A 20,094-nucleotide genomic window follows, 5' to 3' on the forward strand; every position below is an offset into this window, starting at 1 on the left:
ATAAAATTGTTGCTATAAATTTCCTATTTCTGCTTGTGGTGATAAAGCTAGAAAAACAGAGCAGAAGAAAGAAAAGCAAGGTTTCGTTTTTAATCTTTAAACAGTTGCTTTAGATATGCTTTGTGATCTGACCTGCCTTTCCCCTGGCTGCTGGCTCTATTGCAGGCATTGTAATGTCAGATCTGAACTGTAATATGTTATTGCAGTTGAGTTCTGACATAATTTCTTAATAATCAGTGATTGGGTCCGTCACAAGTCACTGAGAAAAATTAGAATCAGGCCTTTAATACTAGGGTTGCAGAATCTCATCTATTTTAAGAATATTGCAATGAACTGAGAGTTTCATGGCCTTACAGAGGAACAATGCAAAAGGCCTGGATTGTACCGATCCACGCAGCAGCTGCCAAAGTGTTGGTTCTGCTCAGGATTCCACCGCACAGCAGAGGATATGCATTGATTCTGCGGGGTCCACAGAGGCTGTCAAAGCATCTTAGGCCTACTTCTAAGGCTCCAGGACTGTGGTGGTACCACTTGGCAGGGTAGACTCAGAGATGACAGAGTGCAGGTACTGGGTTTACAGTTGTTGGAGTCTTCTGTCCCTGAGGCTCAAGTCAGGAGGCCAGCCAACTAGCCGTTGGAGTCACTCTGTGGTCCTGGGTTCAACAGATTCAGGTCCAGTCCTTCTCACACAAGCAAGAGGGCAGCAGGTCAGCACAGCAGGGCAGAAGTCCTTCAGCGCAGCAGTCCAGCAGAGTGGCATTCCTTTCAGAAGCACTGCAGTCCTTCCTGGCAGAGTACCCACTGGTCTAGAAGTTGGTGGTGGTGTCTGAGGTCCAATATTTATACCTGGTGCCCTTGCTCTGGAAGGTGGGAGAAGCTTCTAGACATTCTCTTTGAAGTACAAAGGCTCCCTGCCTTTCCTGCCCTGGCTCCAGACTGACCACAGGGGGTATGTAGCCCATTGTGTGGATGCAGGACACAGACTTTTTAAGTGTGGTTAAGGGCTGTGCCCAGCTCCCCCCTCCCATCCTGTCAGTGATGGCCCATCCGGATACACCTAGGCTCTCCATGTGTGTAGATTCTAGAAGGAATACACAAAACTCAACTGTTAGCTACCCCTAGTCATGTGACCCAGAGACAGGGTGAAGGCGCTAAATGGCTAAGTCAGGACAATGCCAAGTTTCTAAAAGTTACACTTCCAAAATAGCAATTTAAAATCTGACTTTAACATAAGTGAGAAGTTTTCATTAAAATTCCAAACACACCAAACATAAACACAGTACATGCTCTCATTTGGAGATTACAGCTTTTTGATTGTAATAACATAATTCCAATCTTATCCTATGGGCGGGGTAGGCCTTGCACTATCAGGACCGGTAAAGCTTAAAGCTACATGTCCTAATTCTAAAATACATTGCTCATTGCACAAAGAGCAGTCCAGGCCCTATCCTTGGGGTGACATATGTAATTGGAAGGAAGCTGTGGGAATGGTAAAAGGTTTATTTTGCTAGGCCAAAATGGAGGTTCTAAACTGCACATACAGGCTTCAATGGCAAGCCTGAGACATGTTTAAAATGCTACTTAAGTGGGTGGAAGTTGGTGCTGCAGGTCCACTAGTAGCATTCAACTTACAGGCCCAGGGCACAGGTAGTACCACTTTACTAGGGACTTACAAGTACATTAAATATGCCAATTGGGTGCATGCCAATGTTAACATATTTGAAGGAGTGAACACATGCCCTTACCACTGGTTAGCAGTGGTAAAGTGCCCAGAATTCTAAGGCCAGCAAAAAACATGATCAACAAAATAAGGAGAGGAAGGCAAAAAGTTTGGAGGAAGACTACCTTATGGCTGACAGGCCTAACACTTATCATTTCTGACAGAGGGTATGTTATTTTTTATAATACTTGGCCATAACATCACCGAAGCACGTAAATCCTTGGTGTGAAGTTCTCCCAAATGAGAGAGAGAGCAAGTTTGCAAATGGGAAGAATGAAAATAGAGTCTCTAGTGCAAAATTAAACACATCAAAAAAAGCCTTTAGATATTTGCTGCACAAAGATATTAGAATCAGTTTCATACAAGTCAGGATTTGTTTATAAAGAAAAAAGATAAAGTAGCTCGGAATGTGTAGAAATATGCAGAAAGAACCTAACTTTCCTATAATTACCTAAGGAGTGCTAAAGAAAATTCAGATTCTCACAGTACAACTAGTGAAACAGAGCAGAAAAAGAAAAGCAACATTTTGTTTCTCTGACCTGCCTTTCCCCTTGGCTGCTGGCTCTGCAGCAGGCATTGTGACATACGAACTCAACTGTAATAAGCAGCTACAATTTAGTGGCCACGTCCTTTATTTATAATAAGTGACTGGATGCATTACAAGCCACCTATTATATAAAGAAGTAGAGATGGATAACAGTGAATTACGGGGATGTTATTCACAGAGGGATTCTGAGTGACATGAAATAGACAATGAGAGCGAAGCTCGAGTTGCCTTTTATGTTACTCAGAATACTAAGGCAAAAAACATACCCATACTTTGCATTTTACCGATCCATAATTTTATGTTATGTATGGCCCCTAAAATAATCTTTCCATGCTTTTAACTGGTACGCAGGGAAAGAGGAATAATGGGGAGCCATACATAACATGGCCTCTCCTCCCTGTCCCGAATGTAAAAACAAAATACCTGGCCTACTGCACTCCCCCCCACCACAACCACTATCTGTGCCTTCCATTCCATCTCCTTCAGAAACTGTGCTCACTGAATTGCATTGCTGCTCTGACATGCTCTCATGGCCAGGGCAGCCTGAAATTCCTTTATGACATAGCACTAGTGAGTTATGAGATCTGTCACCCACCGTTGCTACGTTCACTGCAGTGAACTATCAGATTAAGAATCTGGTATTCATGCTTATAACAAATATATTATTTTCATCTGATTGGCTAAAGCTACAAACAACTGCTGCCATCAGAAAATATAGTGAAATTAACAGAATGTCACTGTTGAATGTACAAAGGGCTTGAAGTAACATAATGCTGAGCCGTTACCAGCCCTGGAAGGAATCCTACCACTAGGTGAAGTTTCATCCCACTCTTCCATCGGTGTATATCTGAGTATTGTTTGGGCACAGGTCTGCCAGCATAAATGCTTGTGAAGGCCCCTTAACAAATGTAGACCTACATGATAGGCACATTTAACATAAGGTAAAAGGACTGTCCTTCACTTGCAAGCAGAAATTACATTAAGAGGCTAGTATCAGAAAATATCCTTAAATTATGAACAGCATTTGGCTGAAAAGAATGTAAAAAGTATTTGAATGTCAAATGTAATGAGTGTTCAAAGTACCTTTATGCTGAGCGGTTATCAATCCTGAGCAGGAGTAGGGATGCATGAAGCTTCAAAGTAATGATGCCAACATGTTAAGCTGTAACACTCACATGCCCTTCTTTTGTATCAAACTGATGGTTGTATGAGGATATTGTTAGCTGCATTAGCACTCATGTAGATACATTACCAAGGGCCTGAGTGATGTGAGTAGCACATTTAAACCAAGGTAAAAGGTTAATCTTCTCTAATGTGCTCAAATTACAGTGATATGCTGTGCTGGGATCAGAAAATAACTTAATGGCATGAACAGCATTTGTCTGGAAATAACAATAATAATATTTTGCTGATGAATGTTAAGAGGTCTCAAAATAATGTACTGCTTAGCAACCAGCAACTTTGAAATTAAAGAGGTTAACAAGCTTGAAGTTTCAGGACATGAAGTTGTGCTGTACACCTCTCCCCCCTCCTTTTTCTGTCTCTCACTTATGCTGTCCCAGGCACCCATCATTTCCTACCACATAAGTAGAAAAAGGAGGTAACTCAACAAAATTTAAATTAAAGCCCAGCGAACACTGAGACCACGCAGAAGTTACCCCCTCTCTAGACTCTCACAGTTTTCAGGATTCCCAATACGGCACCTGTGATACCCATTAAGACCAAATGACAGTCCAAGGTGCCCTGCTCACGAGGTAGATACATATCTCATTAATTAGAGGTTTGAAAAAGCCCATGGCCTGCGTGCCACGACGGGGCGAAACTTGTGTTGGCTCTCTTGCTGTGGGTTCCAAAAGCATCAAAGAAAAATAAAAGGAAAGAAACAATCTGCTGAACGAAGAAATTTCTCTTTAGTTATCTGCTTTTTTCAATGTTTTGAAACAGTACATGGTTTGTAAATTCCTTCAGCAAAATGCAATGAATGCATAAATCACAAAAGTAACCTCTAAAGGAAAGAGGGAATACTTAAACACAAACCTTTTATGGATAAATTAAATTTTAGTAAAATATTCATAGGTGAAACACACTCTGTAAACCTTTTACTCTTTATCCCTGAAGGCCCAGCCTTCGAAACCAGTGAGTATCACCCACCAGACCAACAGTGTGTTCAAAAATAAGAAATTGAAAAGCATACCACAGCCTGTAGGGCCTTAGACCTACCCAATGATTGCAAATTATATTTGTTCATGCCAAGTTACTTTTATGATTTGACTTTCATAAGCTGGATGGTGGGGTTACTATACAGATGGAATGCCTTCAGATATCTTTTATTTTATTCGACTTCTTATCATTATCAATATTACATGTCCTAATTGTCAGCCCTGTGCTGAAGATATCCAGGAGCTATTATTGATGATAATCTGTACCTTATGGTACTTCACAGATCTAATTAGCGAACTGGGGCATTTTTGAGTAATATTAAGGGGTGCAGTGTTTAATGCAATGAAAAATAGATTTCTGCTTTATTTGTGTATGAAGATGCACTACTGGTGAGACAACTCCATGACTCACTTAAAGGGGCTATCCTAGAGATGCTATCACAATAGATCTCAAAAATCCAGCTGACATCTTCAGACAAAGCACCATTCTAGACCACCAATTTTTGGTGTTTGTTAGAAATGCAAGAGTGGCACAACAGTTTTTTTTTCTCCACACTACATGGCCTCTTTCCAGTGGCTGCCCATCCTTAAAGGTGAACATGCCCCCACCCACCTTTTTCTCAATGTAGAGAGTGTCTGTCAGGCTGAGCAGGTGCTTGACTCCCTGAGCTGAACTTTACTGAGCTCTGGATGTCACAGCTCTGTGGGAGTGACCTTCTCAGCCCACAAAGAGTTTCCCCAGGGATGAGTATCCATCAGTGACACTTTGTCACAGAGTGGGGTGGGGTCAGCATTCTCAATAACCTCATCCACTCTGTGAGGATGAAGGAACTGGGCCTCCTTTTATTGGCTGACCTATAACAATGTAATCCACTGAGAGGAGGCTGCAAACCTAGTTGTCAGGAATCACCAAGGCACAGTAAGTGTTATTTGTTTTAATATTTGTTGCATGCATGTATGTATATATAAATGTATATGTATTTGTGAGTGGGTGTCCTGTATTGGGGGGTGGGGAGTGTGAATGTATGGGTGTGAATTAGGGAGTGTGCATGTGTGGCCCACCAACCCCCCTTCCCTAATCGGCCGCCACATCTTATTTTCCTGTTACCAAGTATGTTGCGTTTTGTGTGTGATTTTCTTTCCAAGCCATGTCAATTATTTTTTAAGCTGGTTCATGTTGCGATCAGCTCCTCCTAAAAACACATCAATAAATTGTACACATGTCTGCTCTTGTTTTGGTGTGCCTGCTATACAGTATGTTAGAGTCCCCGGTTCCTTTTAATTTAATAACTTATTTTCACACCTCAAAACGTACATATATGTTTACTAAACGCACTATACACGATTTGTGATTATTTCCTTTATGCATAATTGCAAAAAAACATATTGTTCACCGTGACACAGCTCTTAACTAGACACTGGAATTACTGAATTACGTTACATAGCGTTAATACTACAGCAAAAATAGCAATTGTATGCCATGTGTTTAACTTAAATCAGATACTTTAGTCATGTATATTCTCTGTCTTTGTTTAATCAATATGAACTTTGAGAACAGAAAACAGCAATTTAACAACAAAAATATCTCAGTGTGTGCGTGAAGTTACTCCTGTCGAACAAAGTTATGTGTTGTGAATGTAATTTCTCTTTTGTTTTAGACAGCAGAGACGCGTGTACCGTCATGTTTTTCACACAGATTTCACTTCTGTTCCCAGTGAAGTACATAGGATTGGGTACAAATCGAAGTTCGCAAACTTATTTAAAGGATCTTTCCGAAGCATATACGTAAAACAGAGCAGTTCTTTCTGAAACACACCCTAAACTCCAGAAGAGCACAACGGATACATGCCCGTTTAAAACAAAACGAATATATGTACAAAAAGCACTTACATTGAACCAAAACTTCCCTGGTTTCCATGGCGATCTTTGGTTCGCGGGGTGCCTTGCAATGTAGCAGACTGCTAATAACGCTACAAGTTGCTTTGCGTTATCAGTAAAGCATGGTCCTGGGGACTGCCGGTGATGTGCGCGCCGCCATTATGAGGGAACTTCCCCCGTGCAGCACGCTGCCGGGCCGTGACAGCTGGCTTTCTAATCCCTTCACAGGGGACTGCGAACCGAGTCCGGGCAGCCACAGACGGCAAAGCAGCTCCGCGCAAAAATGGAGTCACAGCCTGTCCACACTTGTGACTGTTTCTTAGCTGTTCCGTATCATAGTTATTAATAGACGCTATCTACAACAAGCATTCACAAAGCCCCTATGTTTGACTACTGCCTAGTGCACGCGCACACACATCCACACACACTTTAACACAGATGGAACATGCTCAAATACAGAGAAACATAACATATCTTGCAGACACCTGTGCACGCCCAGGCAAACACAACCAGGCACCCATCGGTACAGACTAGCAGGCAAACAGGCACCCGCAAATGTTCAGGCACCAATAGACACCTGCACACATCCAGGCAAACACAACCATGCACCCATGCACCCATGCGTACAGACTAGCAGGCAAACAGGCACCTGCAAATGTTCAGGCACCAATAGACTGCTCACGTTGTAGTACATACACACATACACCATGAGACGAGTTGTGTTGTAATGGTATGGTATGTTATGTTGCTTGTAGGAAGCATTGTGTCACTATGTTGGCATTCCAACGAATGTGAAGGGAGTCTTTTGGATGGCTTTGTCTTTGGAGTGGTAGTGCGTACCCGATCGCAGGCAACTGGGACCGTTTTACAACAAGCAAAGGCAAAGCCAATAGGTCTGTCTTGGCACACCTTTTTTATTTAATTAGTTATTTGCAATGGAAAGTTATGCAGTAGGCATTACAACTTTACATGTATTAAAATAAAAGAAAATGCTGCTGATTGAAGGAGACAGGCATTTGCTTTGCTTTAAAAGTTTATAATCCATGACCTATTACAAGAATAAATAAAAAATATTAAATAAAAGCAGAGGTTGGTCCACTAGCCCAGGCACTGGATTAACTACTTTTAGATGGATGTGTACATGTGCTCTAGAAAAAACGCTGTCAATCACAGTGAAGAGAGCCAATGGCAGTTCACTCACCCATTGCACCATGTTGTATGGTGAGGTCGATTGAAAGGTTGAAGGAATTCGTGAATGATACGTGAACAGAGCAGTGAGGGAAGGGGCTGACCTTAAGCTTCATATGTGTGCGTCCGTGTGTATGTGTCTATACAGTGGCATAGCAAGTGTGTTATAGGACCTAGTGCAAGGAAGAAAATGCCCCCACCCCCGGCTACTGCGCTGATTAAACTATGAATTACAACAATATTCTAATGCTGTCTCTGGGTTAGGTCTAAATAAAGTATTGTGAAAACAAAATATTTCTTGCATAAAAAGCTGAAAACTTGCAAAGGTTTTTGTGGAGAGATAGAAAGATTTTGACCCTACACACTAAAGAAATCTGAAAAATCAGTTGATCCAAAGTAATTTTGTTCTAAGTAGGTTTTATTCAATAATATTAAGGATTACATTTGTCGGGCAACGTTAAGTCACTCAAAACATCACTGTCCATTTCTGCTTGTTTACAACTGAAAAAAACAAGTTTCCAACCTGTAACCCAGTTAACAGGCGAAGTTAGACTAAGTAATAGTGTCATAAGTATTAATTGATTAATAAAGCAGTGTTCTGGCACTTTGAAGTTTCTGAGGCTTTAGATTTTGCTGTGTGTAGCAAGGAGTGATGCTCACATTCCTTCAAGTGACTATGACATTAAGGAAGTGTAAAGATGTCTTTGGATAACAGATGGTTGCACTTAACCACCTCTACATTTTATGGAAGTGATAAAATGGGGCTTGTCTCTGTAGCATATATGGAGCAACGCCAACAGCGGCGATGCTCTAAAACAACACAGTTGAGTGAAAAAAGTGGTAATTACGGACATTCTTGCCTATCAATAACATACTCCATACTCAGTGACAGTTTGTTTCAGAATTCACTTTTCATGTTAAGAACTCTACCTGACGTGAACATTTATGCCTGACAAGGTAGGTACTTGCATTTTGAGGAACTCTCATACAAAGAATCCACATTCTGCACACACATTCCTTTGGAAAACCATTGGTGGAAATTAGGCAGGCGCAGCTCCTTCACTAGGGCAGAGGAGCATCGCCCCCGCCAGCAGCAGCAGCTGCAGCTGCAAATCCTTTACTACAAAACGTTAATAAACTGTGCTTATTATCGTTTTGAAGTAAAAGGGGCGGGGTCAGAGGCTGTGATGAGCACTGAGGGGAGTGCACTCCCCTCAATGTGCATGTATGTTTGGCCGGCCTTCTCTGGCCGGCCAAACACACATGCGCACAGGGCTCTCTCCAGCCCGGCACTGTGTTGCCAAGCTGGAGAGAGCAGGCACGGGCTCCCAGTCTGCCTGGAAGCACTGTGGCTGGGTGCTCCCAGTCAATCCTAATGCTGCTCTAAGCAGCGTCAGGATTGGCCACAGGGCAGGCTGGGAGACTGTGCTTGCAGCAGAGCGGTGGTGACGGCAGCGACAATCCAGGTAGGTATTTAAAAAATAATAATTCCCTCTTCCGCCCCCCCTCGCGTACTGCCCCACCCCTAGGAAGCACCGCAAGCCGCTTCTGAAATTAGGGACTGGCACGTTTTAGTTCACTGCTCTTGGCTCCAATAATGAGGTTCTGGTAAGTGAATGAGAAGCATTAAACTCAGGATCTGCATGAATCCACCTTTAGTACAGGAACCCTTGCAGCAGATAGCTCAACCACGCCAACCTGCTGGGACTACCGTTTTAAAGAACTCATGATATGTAAGATGACAAATATCAAGAATATGCACCTCTAGGAGAGAGCCAGACTACTTAAAATGACACAAAAAAACAAAAGCTGCAAAATGTGTTCCAAATCATATGTTAGAAATGGGAAAATGTTTTATTTTCATGACCCATTTGTAGTTCAGTGATATGTGGTTAGTTCTAAATTATGGCTGTGATCAACTCCTTTAACACAAAGGGTCAAAGTTTAAAAATAGTCCAGGGCAGGATCCTCCAAGGAATTTACAACTCCGACAAGAACATTGGCGGAAAGAAAAATCTATGTTTCACTTTTGAACTAAGCATACATACCTCAAAGAATCCAGGCAAACATGCCGAAGACTCGAGAAGAAGTGGCACCAAGATCAGACACCGGACAACCACACAGCCTTCAAGTATGCCATTGACTCGAGAAGAAGAGGCACGAAGATCAGACACCGGATAACCACACAGCCTTCAAGAATGCCATCAGCAGACACCGCCAACTCATCTGAACCACCAAGAGAACCGCCTTCAAAGAATGCATTGACAACAACGCACACAGCTACAAGAAGCTCTTCAACATTGTGAAGAGCTCCAACATCAAAGACATCCGCCATCACAAGACCTCTGCGACTCTCTAGCACCTTCTTCTACTGCAAGATCGCAGACATCCATGACAGCTTCAATACTCAGACCCCCGTCAACTACCAACACCACAGACTCACCACCCATCAGCCCCCTGCTCTCCTGGACCAATGTCATCGACAACAACACCGCCAAAATCATGAATACCATCCACTCTGGCTCACCATCCGAACCCTGCCCTCACCACATCTTCAACAAAGCAAGCTCTGTCATCGCACCCCAACTCCGGAAGATCATCAACAGTTCCTTCGAGATTCCACCTTTCTGGCGAGCTGGAAACATGTCGAGATCAACGCCCTTCTCAAGAAACCCAAGGCGGACCCAAAGGACCTCAAGAACTTCCGGGCCATCTCTCTGCTCCCCTTCCCAGCAAAAGTCATAGAGAAAATTGTCAACAAACAACTGACCCATTTGTTTGAGGAGAACAACACTCTGGATCCATCCCAATTCGGATTCTGCAGCAGCCACAGCACCGAAACCGCCCTTACCGCCGCCACCAGCAATATCAGGACGGAGAAACCGCGGCCCTCATCCTCCTGGACCTCTCAACACTGTCTGCCACCACACCCTATGCACACACCTCAACGATGCAGGGATCCGCAACAGAGCCCTGGACTGGATCACCTCCTTTCTCACTAGCAGAACTCAAAGAGTCCACCTCTCTCCATTCCACTCTGAAGCCACCAAATCAACTGCGACGCACCCCAAGGATCGTCCCTCAGTCCGACACTCTTTAACGTCTACATGGCTCGGCTCCCAAACATCTCCTGATCTCACAACCTTAACATCGTCTCATACGCCCATGATACCCAGCTGATCCACTCCCTCACCAAGGACCCCGCCATCGCCAAAACCAACTTCCACGAAGGAATGAAGGCCATCGGCGAATGGATGAAGAACAGCTGCCTGAAACTGAATTCCGACAAAACTGAGGTCCTAATCGTCGGCTCCACCCCCTCCACATGGGACGACCCCTGGTGGCCTGCCACACTGAGAACCGCACCGACACCCACCAACCACTCACGCAACCTGGGATTCATCCTGGACTCATCACTAGCAATGACCCAACAAGTCAACGCCATCTCTTCATCCTGCTTCAACACCTTCTGCATGCTTCGGAAGTTCTACAAATGGATCCCCACTGAAACCAGAAGGATGGTCACCCAAGCCCTCGTAAGCAGCAAATTGGACTACAGCAATGCCCTCTACGCAGGAACCACGGCCAAGCTCCAGAAAAGACTGCAACACATACAGAACGCCTCTGCATGCATCATACTGGACATCCCCTGCCACTGCCACATCACAGCCCACCTGAGAGACCTACACTGGCTCCCCGTCAACAAGAGAACAACATTCAAACTCCTCACCGACGCTCACACAGCACTGCACAACACCAGACTAGAATAACTTAACAGACGGCTCTCCTTCTACAACTTGACCCGACAGCTGCGCTCCACCGACCTTGCCCTCACCACAGTCCCACGCACCCACAGAACGAGTGCCGGTGGCAGATCGTTCTCCCACCTCGCCACCAAGACGTGGAACACTCTTCCCACCCACCTGCGACAGACAGAGGACTTACTTAACTTCATGAGACACCTCAAGACATGGCTGTTCAAGCAGTAGCAGCCTCCCCTCCCCTCAGTGCCTTGAGCCCCTCATGGGAGAATAGTGCGCTTTACAAATACTCTGATTGATTGATCTTTTCGGTCCTAATCTAAATACTATAAGAGGAAAGTGTGCACACAACAAATCAGAAAAAATAAAAAACATAGGTTTAAAAAAAAATCTGAAATTGGCTGTTGTGCCATGTATCCCATATAGCACTGTTGTTTACAGGGGCAGCTCCTCCATAAGGGCGGAGGAGCATCGCCCCCCGCCAGCAGCTGAAGCTGCAACCCTTTCAACACAAAGGGATAATAAACTATGTTTATTATCCCTTTGTGGTGAAAGAGGCGGGGCATTGGGGATCACAGCCTCGGAGGGGAGTGCACAGAGCACTCCCCTCAGAGCACATGTGTGTTTGGCCGGCCGTCTTGGGCCGCCCAACACACATGCGTAGAGGGCGAGAGAGCCTGCACAGGCTCCCAGTCTGCCTTGGAGCGCCCTGGCTACGCTTCACTGCAGGGCAGGCTGGGAGCCTGTGCCTGCAACTGGAGCGTCGAGAGACAGAGGAGCGGCGGCAACAGAGGAGGTAAGTTGTTTTCTTTATTATTCCTATTTACGCTCCCCCCTTTCCTGAGCGACACACCCGCCCTGCCCCTTTAAGAGTGAGCTGCAATTGGTTGTTTACGTTTTATATTGTCAAGCCTGTTGCTTTCTCCTTGGAAACAAGTAGTGCATGTTAAGGTCACGAGTTCAAGTCCCATTATTGTCCGCTATCCTACTGAGGTCAGAATATTACCAACAAAATATTTTTAAGGCGATGTACTTGGCAACTCATCATCTTGAAATAGCAATGTTTATAGTGCGTATAAACAATAATATTCACATTTCAAGACAGGGCCAGCTTTGGGTATGGGTGAGCTGGGCCCATGCCAGGCATGCCAATATTCCGAGATGCGCAGTACAGAGCTGCCTGACTTAATACCATGAAAACAGCAGCTCATCATTCCACTTGCTCTAAATTGGATCCCGTTTAAGACTTTGTAATCAGCCCTTAATCTACCTCAGCATATTTGGTCGCACCCCATCAACCCCCTGCCCTCCTCCCATTTTCCTCACACCTCCTGCCGTCACACAGCAACAAACCCCCATCCCCACAACAAACACCACATTTTCAGTCCGCCCAGGGTGCTGTTCCGGTCAATCCAATTTAGTGCTGGCTCTGTTTCAAGATGATCTCTGCGCTCATGTTGTTGCTGTGTCAGAGAAACACATCTCATTGACCGCTTTGGGACAAGTATGTGAAAAGATTTTTTAGAAAAAAGGGTCTTGTCTATTGCCAAACCTAAAAAGGTGCAGATGCTTGCGTGGCCTCTTCTATAATATGGATTGCACAGAGGAATGAAAAAAACCTTTCCAGACATATTTTGTGGTGGCGTGATCACAAGTGCGCTTTCACTCATTTGAGTGGGCAGATCTTCCCTCATTTGCATGGGCAGATCTCCTGTAACTCGGGGCAGCAACCTAAGTTTCTGTGCTGCATTGCATGAGAGGGGAAGAGGAAGACAGTCACATATCTAGTAAGGTATGACTCCCTAGTGCTAGCACACCATTAGGCTCCACATACACCATTGCACTATAGTGCAAAGGTGTCTGCATTACATCATGTCTTGCATAGGTTTTGTAATCAAAGGTTACCCTTTCAGTACTAAGTACTACTCCAAGCCAAACTTTGGAACATTTGCCAGTTTGGATGTGTGCAATTCAGCACTTTTCCCATTATGGATGTGTGCAGTGCAGAACACATGAAAAGTAAGAAATGTATGGACAAGTAAAAGCATTTCTCCAAGTTGATGATAACGTGAAAGAGATGCCATTTCTTGGCAAAAAACCCTATCAACTATTGTAGTATTAAGGGCTTTGTATCAAAACACATTAATGATTGCTTGGGAATGCCCATGTACCAACCATGGGACACTCTTCTGATGCAAAGTAATGCAAAGCAGCACAAAGCATTGCTTTGTGATACTTTTATTAATCTTTCCATCACAAAGCACATTTTGCTCTGTAAAGTAAATTCCAAAGTTAATTTGGCACCAGTTTGTGTTACTTTTGTGATGCAAACATGGTGCAAAATGTTCATAGATCTGCCATTTTGCCTTTGTTCCTGTGGCACATTACAGAAATAGGTGCAGAAGCAAGATGCAGTCAGGAGGCACGCAAATAGGCCGTGGACAATAAGTGAACCCCTCCATGGGCGCTGCCCCTTTGGGAGTGAGTAATGAAAGAAACATTTCCAGACATTCGCCTGCAGGTGAGAGCAGTCACTCACTGACTCACCCCTCCCCAAACCCCTGTGAAATGCTGGCTGGGTTTGCTACCTGCAAAAAGAGGTACACTGTGCTGAAAACAGCTCCCCCACCTTTCATTCCTGTGCTGGTAACAGTGCAGGAGTGGGATGTAGCCTGCACGGTGAACAACACATTCAGGCCCGTATTTATACTTTTTTATCACAGCATTTGCGTAATTTTTTTACTCAAAAGAGGCGCAAACTTATAAAATACAATTGTATTTTGTAAGTTTGCGCCGCTTTTGCGTCAAAATGCGGCTCTGAAAAAGTATAAATATGGGCCTGAGAGTAATAGGACACACTGCCTAGGTCTGCACTAACAATACCCAGTTAGAAGAATATCCTAGAACAAACCGGGCTGTGCATCCTATACGGATAATGGCCTCTGAGGCTCAAGAAAGAAGCTAGGTGGGCAAATATGGAGCATGAGGACAAAAGGGAAGGATGTAAGATTCAGAGGAAAGGGACGGGGATGTGAATTATCGTGGCTTCATTGACAGTTATGAAAGATGGTTGATGGTTGCAGAGGTGCCAGAGCAGGCCAGGTAAAGAAAGCCAGGCGCCCTTGTATACACACCATGACACTAAGGCTAACACATAGAGAGCAACAAACGGACACACATAAAATACCACACAATAGAGTTACTGTCAGACAGTGCACTGCCGAGCACTTGTAGGCAGACAGGCCTATCAGCGGACATAGGGATGCTAAATGAATATATTCACGTTTACTTAAAATCAAATCCAAGGAAGAGAAAAGATTGGTGTCAACGCCTATTCCATTTTTGGTCTCTCTTGGGGGGGGTGGGGGGGGGGGGGTTCCCAATCATTGATAGAACAGTTGTGTCACGTGGCTCATTCAATCAAAGCCCTCTTTGGATTGATCGCCTGTGAGTACCAGTGCAGGGCTCTGTGAACGCCCTTCCTATCTTTTATACCTTGCTGTAATCCTGCATATATAGCACTGCAATTCAGTACCTTCATTTCTTCCGTACTGAGAAATGACCCGCACAGCATTGTCAGCTAGCCTCACCTACACCATGCACTGCATATTCGGCCCTGGCCTTTCCATTTATAAACAATTGCTATGATGTGAATTAATTCATTGAAGAAAATGATTATGAGGAAAATTAAATAATTGAAGCAAGGGGTGACTACAACTAGCAGAATGCACTGATTTGTGAAATGAGAGCCCAGAGCCAACACCATGCTAGGTACACAGAGCAAACAAGCATAATGTTTACTTTTTGTTGTATTCCTGCTTTTTAATAAATTAAGAGCTTTCTTATCGTTTGGCAGTACAATGACAAGAACAGGCAGTTCAAATCATTCGATTTTTCTCGTTATGTTAACATGCACTTGGTCTTTTTGATGTCTTATTTTAATGTGTCGTTTTAAACAAATTAAGTGTGTTATTCATATGGAAAGGGGTGAAAAAACTGCAAACACTGTGCAGATTCTTTAATGCACTTATCTATGTTATAGTCTTGCTGAGAGCAGGTTCCATGCACAACACCACTACAATGAGGAGGGATGTAACACAAGAAGCCCTGCTTTGAAAATGAAGACATATTCCTCCAGCCAGAAGCATTGACACGCATCATATCATCACAGCAACAAAAGCCTGCTTCAAAGCCTTGCTTGTACAAAAGGCACTTTGTTCTAAAACCACTAAAGGACTGCCAACGAAAATAGAAAAAAATGTATTTGCATGTGAGAATGCTAAACTCAACTCCCGAGGTGTGATGCTAACATACCACTCAACTAAGCAAATCAGAAAGCCAGCAAATCCCCCACCAATCCCCTTCCTTCTTCCTAGTTTACATGCAATAATTTGCCTTGAATGTTGGGAGCAGGATTAAATAAAATTTAAATTTGACTGCTAGTATTACATGTGAAATGTTATGGTTCTATTTTAGCTCTCCATACCGCGTTTTGTCTTTTTCTAACCACCTCCAATCAATCTACAGTTGTGGAAAGTATTATCCATTTCATATAAAACATATAAGCGAAGGTTTGAGGAAAGTATATTCCAAAGAATTATGAAGTGCTCATTTCATATAAAAGAGACATAGGGAATCATTTAGAGTTTGGCAGAGAGGGTACTCCATCACAAAAGCGGAGGTGTACCCTCTTCGCCAACCCAACTGCCCACCTTCCTCATTTTGAGATGGGTGTCCCATCAGCATTCAACAAAGGTGCAAATGGGAAAGTCACCTCTGACGACCTCATGAAGTAGGAGCCATCAGATTAAGGCCATCACTCTGCTCACTCTATTTAGAATGGATGGTCTCATGTTTTTTTTCTGTCCACCACCACGAAAAATCTGGCGGTGAGGGACAGAAAACCAAAACCTCTGACTTGCATCTTCAGAACCCTGGCAATACCTTTGTAACTCCTTTATTAAGAAGTGGGAAAAGCAGTGCCAAGATCATCTCATTCGGTAGTGCACTTCACAGTCTTCGCAATAAATAAAAAAGGAAACGCATAAAAAAGAGATATATTTCTAAACAACTTGTTTCCATGGTTTATTACAGTGACTAAATGAAAAATGATATGTTTGAACACAATCCTCCCATTGTGTTTCTAACAAGTGAGTTACAAATGTATTAACAATAAGGAATAATTTCAACCAATAGTATAGTCTATTTTCAATTTGTGGAGGAAGTAAAACTAGACTTTGATTTTTAAATCTACTAAGTGTTATTTTATTACTTATTGGAATTTATGAATTTATTTTTTTAAACACATCGTTTATTGTTTTAGTAGACAAGCAATAATACAGAAATTAAAAAACATTAGCCATCCCCAACCAGTTGACATACAGTAGTAGGTCATCACAGGTCACACCTTTCAAAAGTACAGAAGCATTATACCCAGGCTGACCTCCTTCCAAGGCACTGCTGGTGCTATCAAGTATCTGAGGCAGAGGAGCTCACCTCGTCATCTGACATAGGTGGTCATTACAACCTCGGCGGTCTTTTAAGAAGACCGCCGAGGGACCGCCGTGCGGAAGACCACCAGTAGTGGCGGTTTGCCGCTCGGCGTATTATGACCGTTGGCTGCCCTCCGTTGTTATTCCGACGGAGAGCCGCCAACAGCCATACTTGCGGGCAGCGGGGAAGTGGAGGTTGCTCCACCTCCACCGCCACGCCAACAGAACCCCGCCGAGCTAATCACGTCCTGTGATTCTGCACGGCGGTGTTCTGTTGGCGGTGTGGTGTTGGCGGAGCTGCCCCCATGGCTCCCGTCCCCTCCCGGAGGATCGACGGAACAGGTAAGTCGATCGTCTGTTAGGGGAGGGGGGTGGGGGGTGTTGTGTGGGTGCATGGGGGTGTGCGTCTGTGTATGTAGGGGGGGGTGTGAGTGCGTGTATGCTTGCGGGGGTGTTGCGTGTTTCGGAAATGTGTGCGTGTCTGTCTGTATGTATGTCTGTATGGATGTGTGCGTGAATGTGTGAATGTGCGTGTACGTGTCTGAGTGTGTGTGTGGATGTTGCCATGTATGTCGGTGTGTGTGCGTGTATGTGTGTTGGTGGTGCCTGCATGCGTGTTGGGTGTGTATGTGTAAGGTAATGTCGGGGGTCGGGGTGGGGAGGGGGGCCCTGCCACCTTTGGGGGGTGGCAGGGGTGGTGGGGGGTGTAGGGGAGGGAGTCGGGGTGGGGGAGACCCCTATCAGTGCCAGGGAAGGAATTCCCTGGCACTGATAGTGCTTACCGCCATGGATTTCATGGCGGTTCCTACCGCTGGAAATCCACAGCGGTAAGCCGGGTCACAATACCTGCGGCGGTATTGTCACGGCCGCCTGGCGGGCGGAACGGGGAAGCGGCGGATGACCATGGCGGTAACCACCATGGTCATAATACTAAAAAAAAGACCGCCAGCCTGTTGGCGGTCTTACCGCCGCTTTAACACCGTCCGCCAGGGTTGTAATGACCCCCATAGTTCTTTGTGACCACCCCCCTGAATCTATGAACTTAGTCAGCAATTCTCCCCAACCTTGCAGGTCCTAATCCGCCTTCTCATCACGGTAACACATTTTGAGGCGTACCTCATCCGCAACAGCCCATTCTTTCACATCCCTCACCCATTCTTCCACACTGGGGCCAACTTGCCCCATCTCTCTTGGCACACAACAGTATCAGTTGCAGGAACCTAAACTGCATTTTTTCCCCTTAAGCCAGAGAATATCTCCCAAAAAGCAAGACAGTGGTTCCACCTCCATAGGAATTCTCACTACAGTAGCTACTCATGCACAACAGATGTCCAGAAAGAGTGCACGAGCGGGCAGTACCACGCTAGGTGCAAGAAAGTTGCCATGGGAGCCTGGCATCTGCGACAACCACTGGTTTTTACTGGGATCCATTTCATTGAGCAGCACTGGTGTTGCATACATACGGTACAAGAAATGAAAAAGTATTAGGTTAAACCTGGCATTACAGGAAACAGACTGGACCTGTGGAGAGGACCTACACCATTGCGCATCCTCCGGGGGGACCTCCAACTCCTCCTCCCAAGCTACCGTGGCAGGGAACGGGGATGAGGCTCGATCATCAGCTGTCATGGTTTTAAAGAGATGGGAACCAAGTGACACCTCCCCCCCAGTTCTAACAACCCCCAAAAAATGAGCAATGTGGATGGGGCGGCAGGGTATGTGAGCCATATTTCCCTGACTATGGCTGCTATGCTGGCATGTATTAAAAATTGCCCATGCTATTCCAAAGCCAAGGCCAAAGGTCTCTTGCGCCGACTCAAAAGTGATAAACTTCTCATTGGTGTATAAATCTCCGAGGGTCTCACAGCAGCCCCTCTTCCAAGCATTGAGACTTACTGATTTGGCTAATATACAGAACACTGGTAATTCTCAGAAGTTAAACCATCTATCAAAGGGAGCCCTAGTCAACACGTCCTCAACCGTTCTTTCTCAAGAGGAAGCTGTGTGCTATTAAGATATGACACCAATTGACATCAGTAATTGCGGACGAGAGGAGTCATGTGTCCCATAGGCTAATAGCGATTTCTCCCAGTTCTTCCTGTCCTACAGCCAGTGGGGGCATTCTGGAGCTATGAGGCCAAATAGTACAGTTTCAGGTTGGAGATCACTAGCCCACCCTCCAGGAAGGGCAGAAAAATCAGTCTCCAAAAGACTGCCTGGGGAAGGGTGTCAAACGAATGTTGCATAGTATACAGGCATCACGGCAAAAATACCATCTTGGCTACTTGCCCCATTAGAGATAGCAGAGGATATTCAAAAAGTAGACCGAAGCACTCAGCCCCTCGGTGATCCTGTCTATATTATACCGCTTACCCATTTGTGAGGTGTGTGTCAACATAATCCCTAAATAAGAGAAGTGATCAGTTTCCCAACGCAGGGACAGGGCAGGCATAGAGGACAGTTCCTTAGCAGCCAAAGCATACAACAGGAACACTAACAATATACCATGGTTAATTTTAAGACCTGTTAGGTCCTAAAAAGAATCCAGGTATTGCAGGAGAAGAGGAAGAGTCTCCTGGGTGTTCCTTAAGATGAAAAAGGGTGCCATCTTTGTAAAGGGCCACCAGATGATTAGTATCACCCGCTTGGATCTCCCAGTCAGGCATGGTCTTTCAAATTTGTATTGCCATGGGTTCCAGTGCAGTGGCAAAGAGAAGGGGGGACAAAGGGCAGCCCTAATGCATACACCTACCCACCACCCATGTGTCAGTGCATAACTGGCCAACCATAATCCTTGCCGTTGGTGCAGTATATAACAAACCCTCCTATGCCCGAAAAATGCACACCAAAACCCATTTCTTCCAACACTCCAGTCCACTGTATCAAATGCTTTAGCAATATCACTGGGTATAACAACCAATTCCTCCTCCCTACCCTCCACCTCGTGTAGGACTTGCATCAGCCATCTCAGGTTCATGGTAGTTTTATGTTCAGGGATAAAGCCACACTGATCTTCATGGACCAATTGAGAAGTCACCGGGCACAGCCTAAGGGCCAGAACTTTACAAATTAACTTTGTGTCCAGTTTATCATATAGGTGATAGGTGGACGGATCTGAGGTATCAGCGCTGGGCTTCAATACCATAGAAATACAACCCTCTTAAATAGACTGGGGCAGCATAGTGGTGTCATAGGCTTCCTGGTACACCTCAAGCAACCGCTGCATGAGGACTTGGGTAAACGCCTGATAAAATTCAGCAGGAAGGCCATCACTGCCCAGCACTTGTCCCATGGCAGATAGGCAAGTGCCATTCAAACTTTCTCTAGGGTGAGATCCTCATCTAGATCT

At 44.8% G+C, this 20,094-nt stretch overlaps 1 protein-coding gene across 2 annotated transcripts in view; it reads right to left on the reverse strand.

Annotated features, from left to right (window-relative positions):
- LOC138249825 (putative E3 ubiquitin-protein ligase UNKL) overlaps window positions 1–6,545 on the reverse strand; it is a 668,266-nt gene extending 661,721 nt beyond the window's left edge. For both annotated transcript variants that reach the window (XM_069203952.1, XM_069203953.1), the window contains exon 1: window positions 6,317–6,545. In XM_069203952.1, the coding sequence (XP_069060053.1) occupies window positions 6,317–6,344 (28 nt within the window). In that variant the 5' untranslated portion in view covers window positions 6,345–6,545. The remainder of the gene's footprint in view (window positions 1–6,316) is intronic.
- Window positions 6,546–20,094: the final 13,549 nt, after the last annotated feature.

The sequence above is a fragment of the Pleurodeles waltl genome, chromosome 8 (assembly GCF_031143425.1).
Source record: "Pleurodeles waltl isolate 20211129_DDA chromosome 8, aPleWal1.hap1.20221129, whole genome shotgun sequence".
Taxonomy (NCBI): Eukaryota; Metazoa; Chordata; class Amphibia; order Caudata; family Salamandridae; genus Pleurodeles; species Pleurodeles waltl.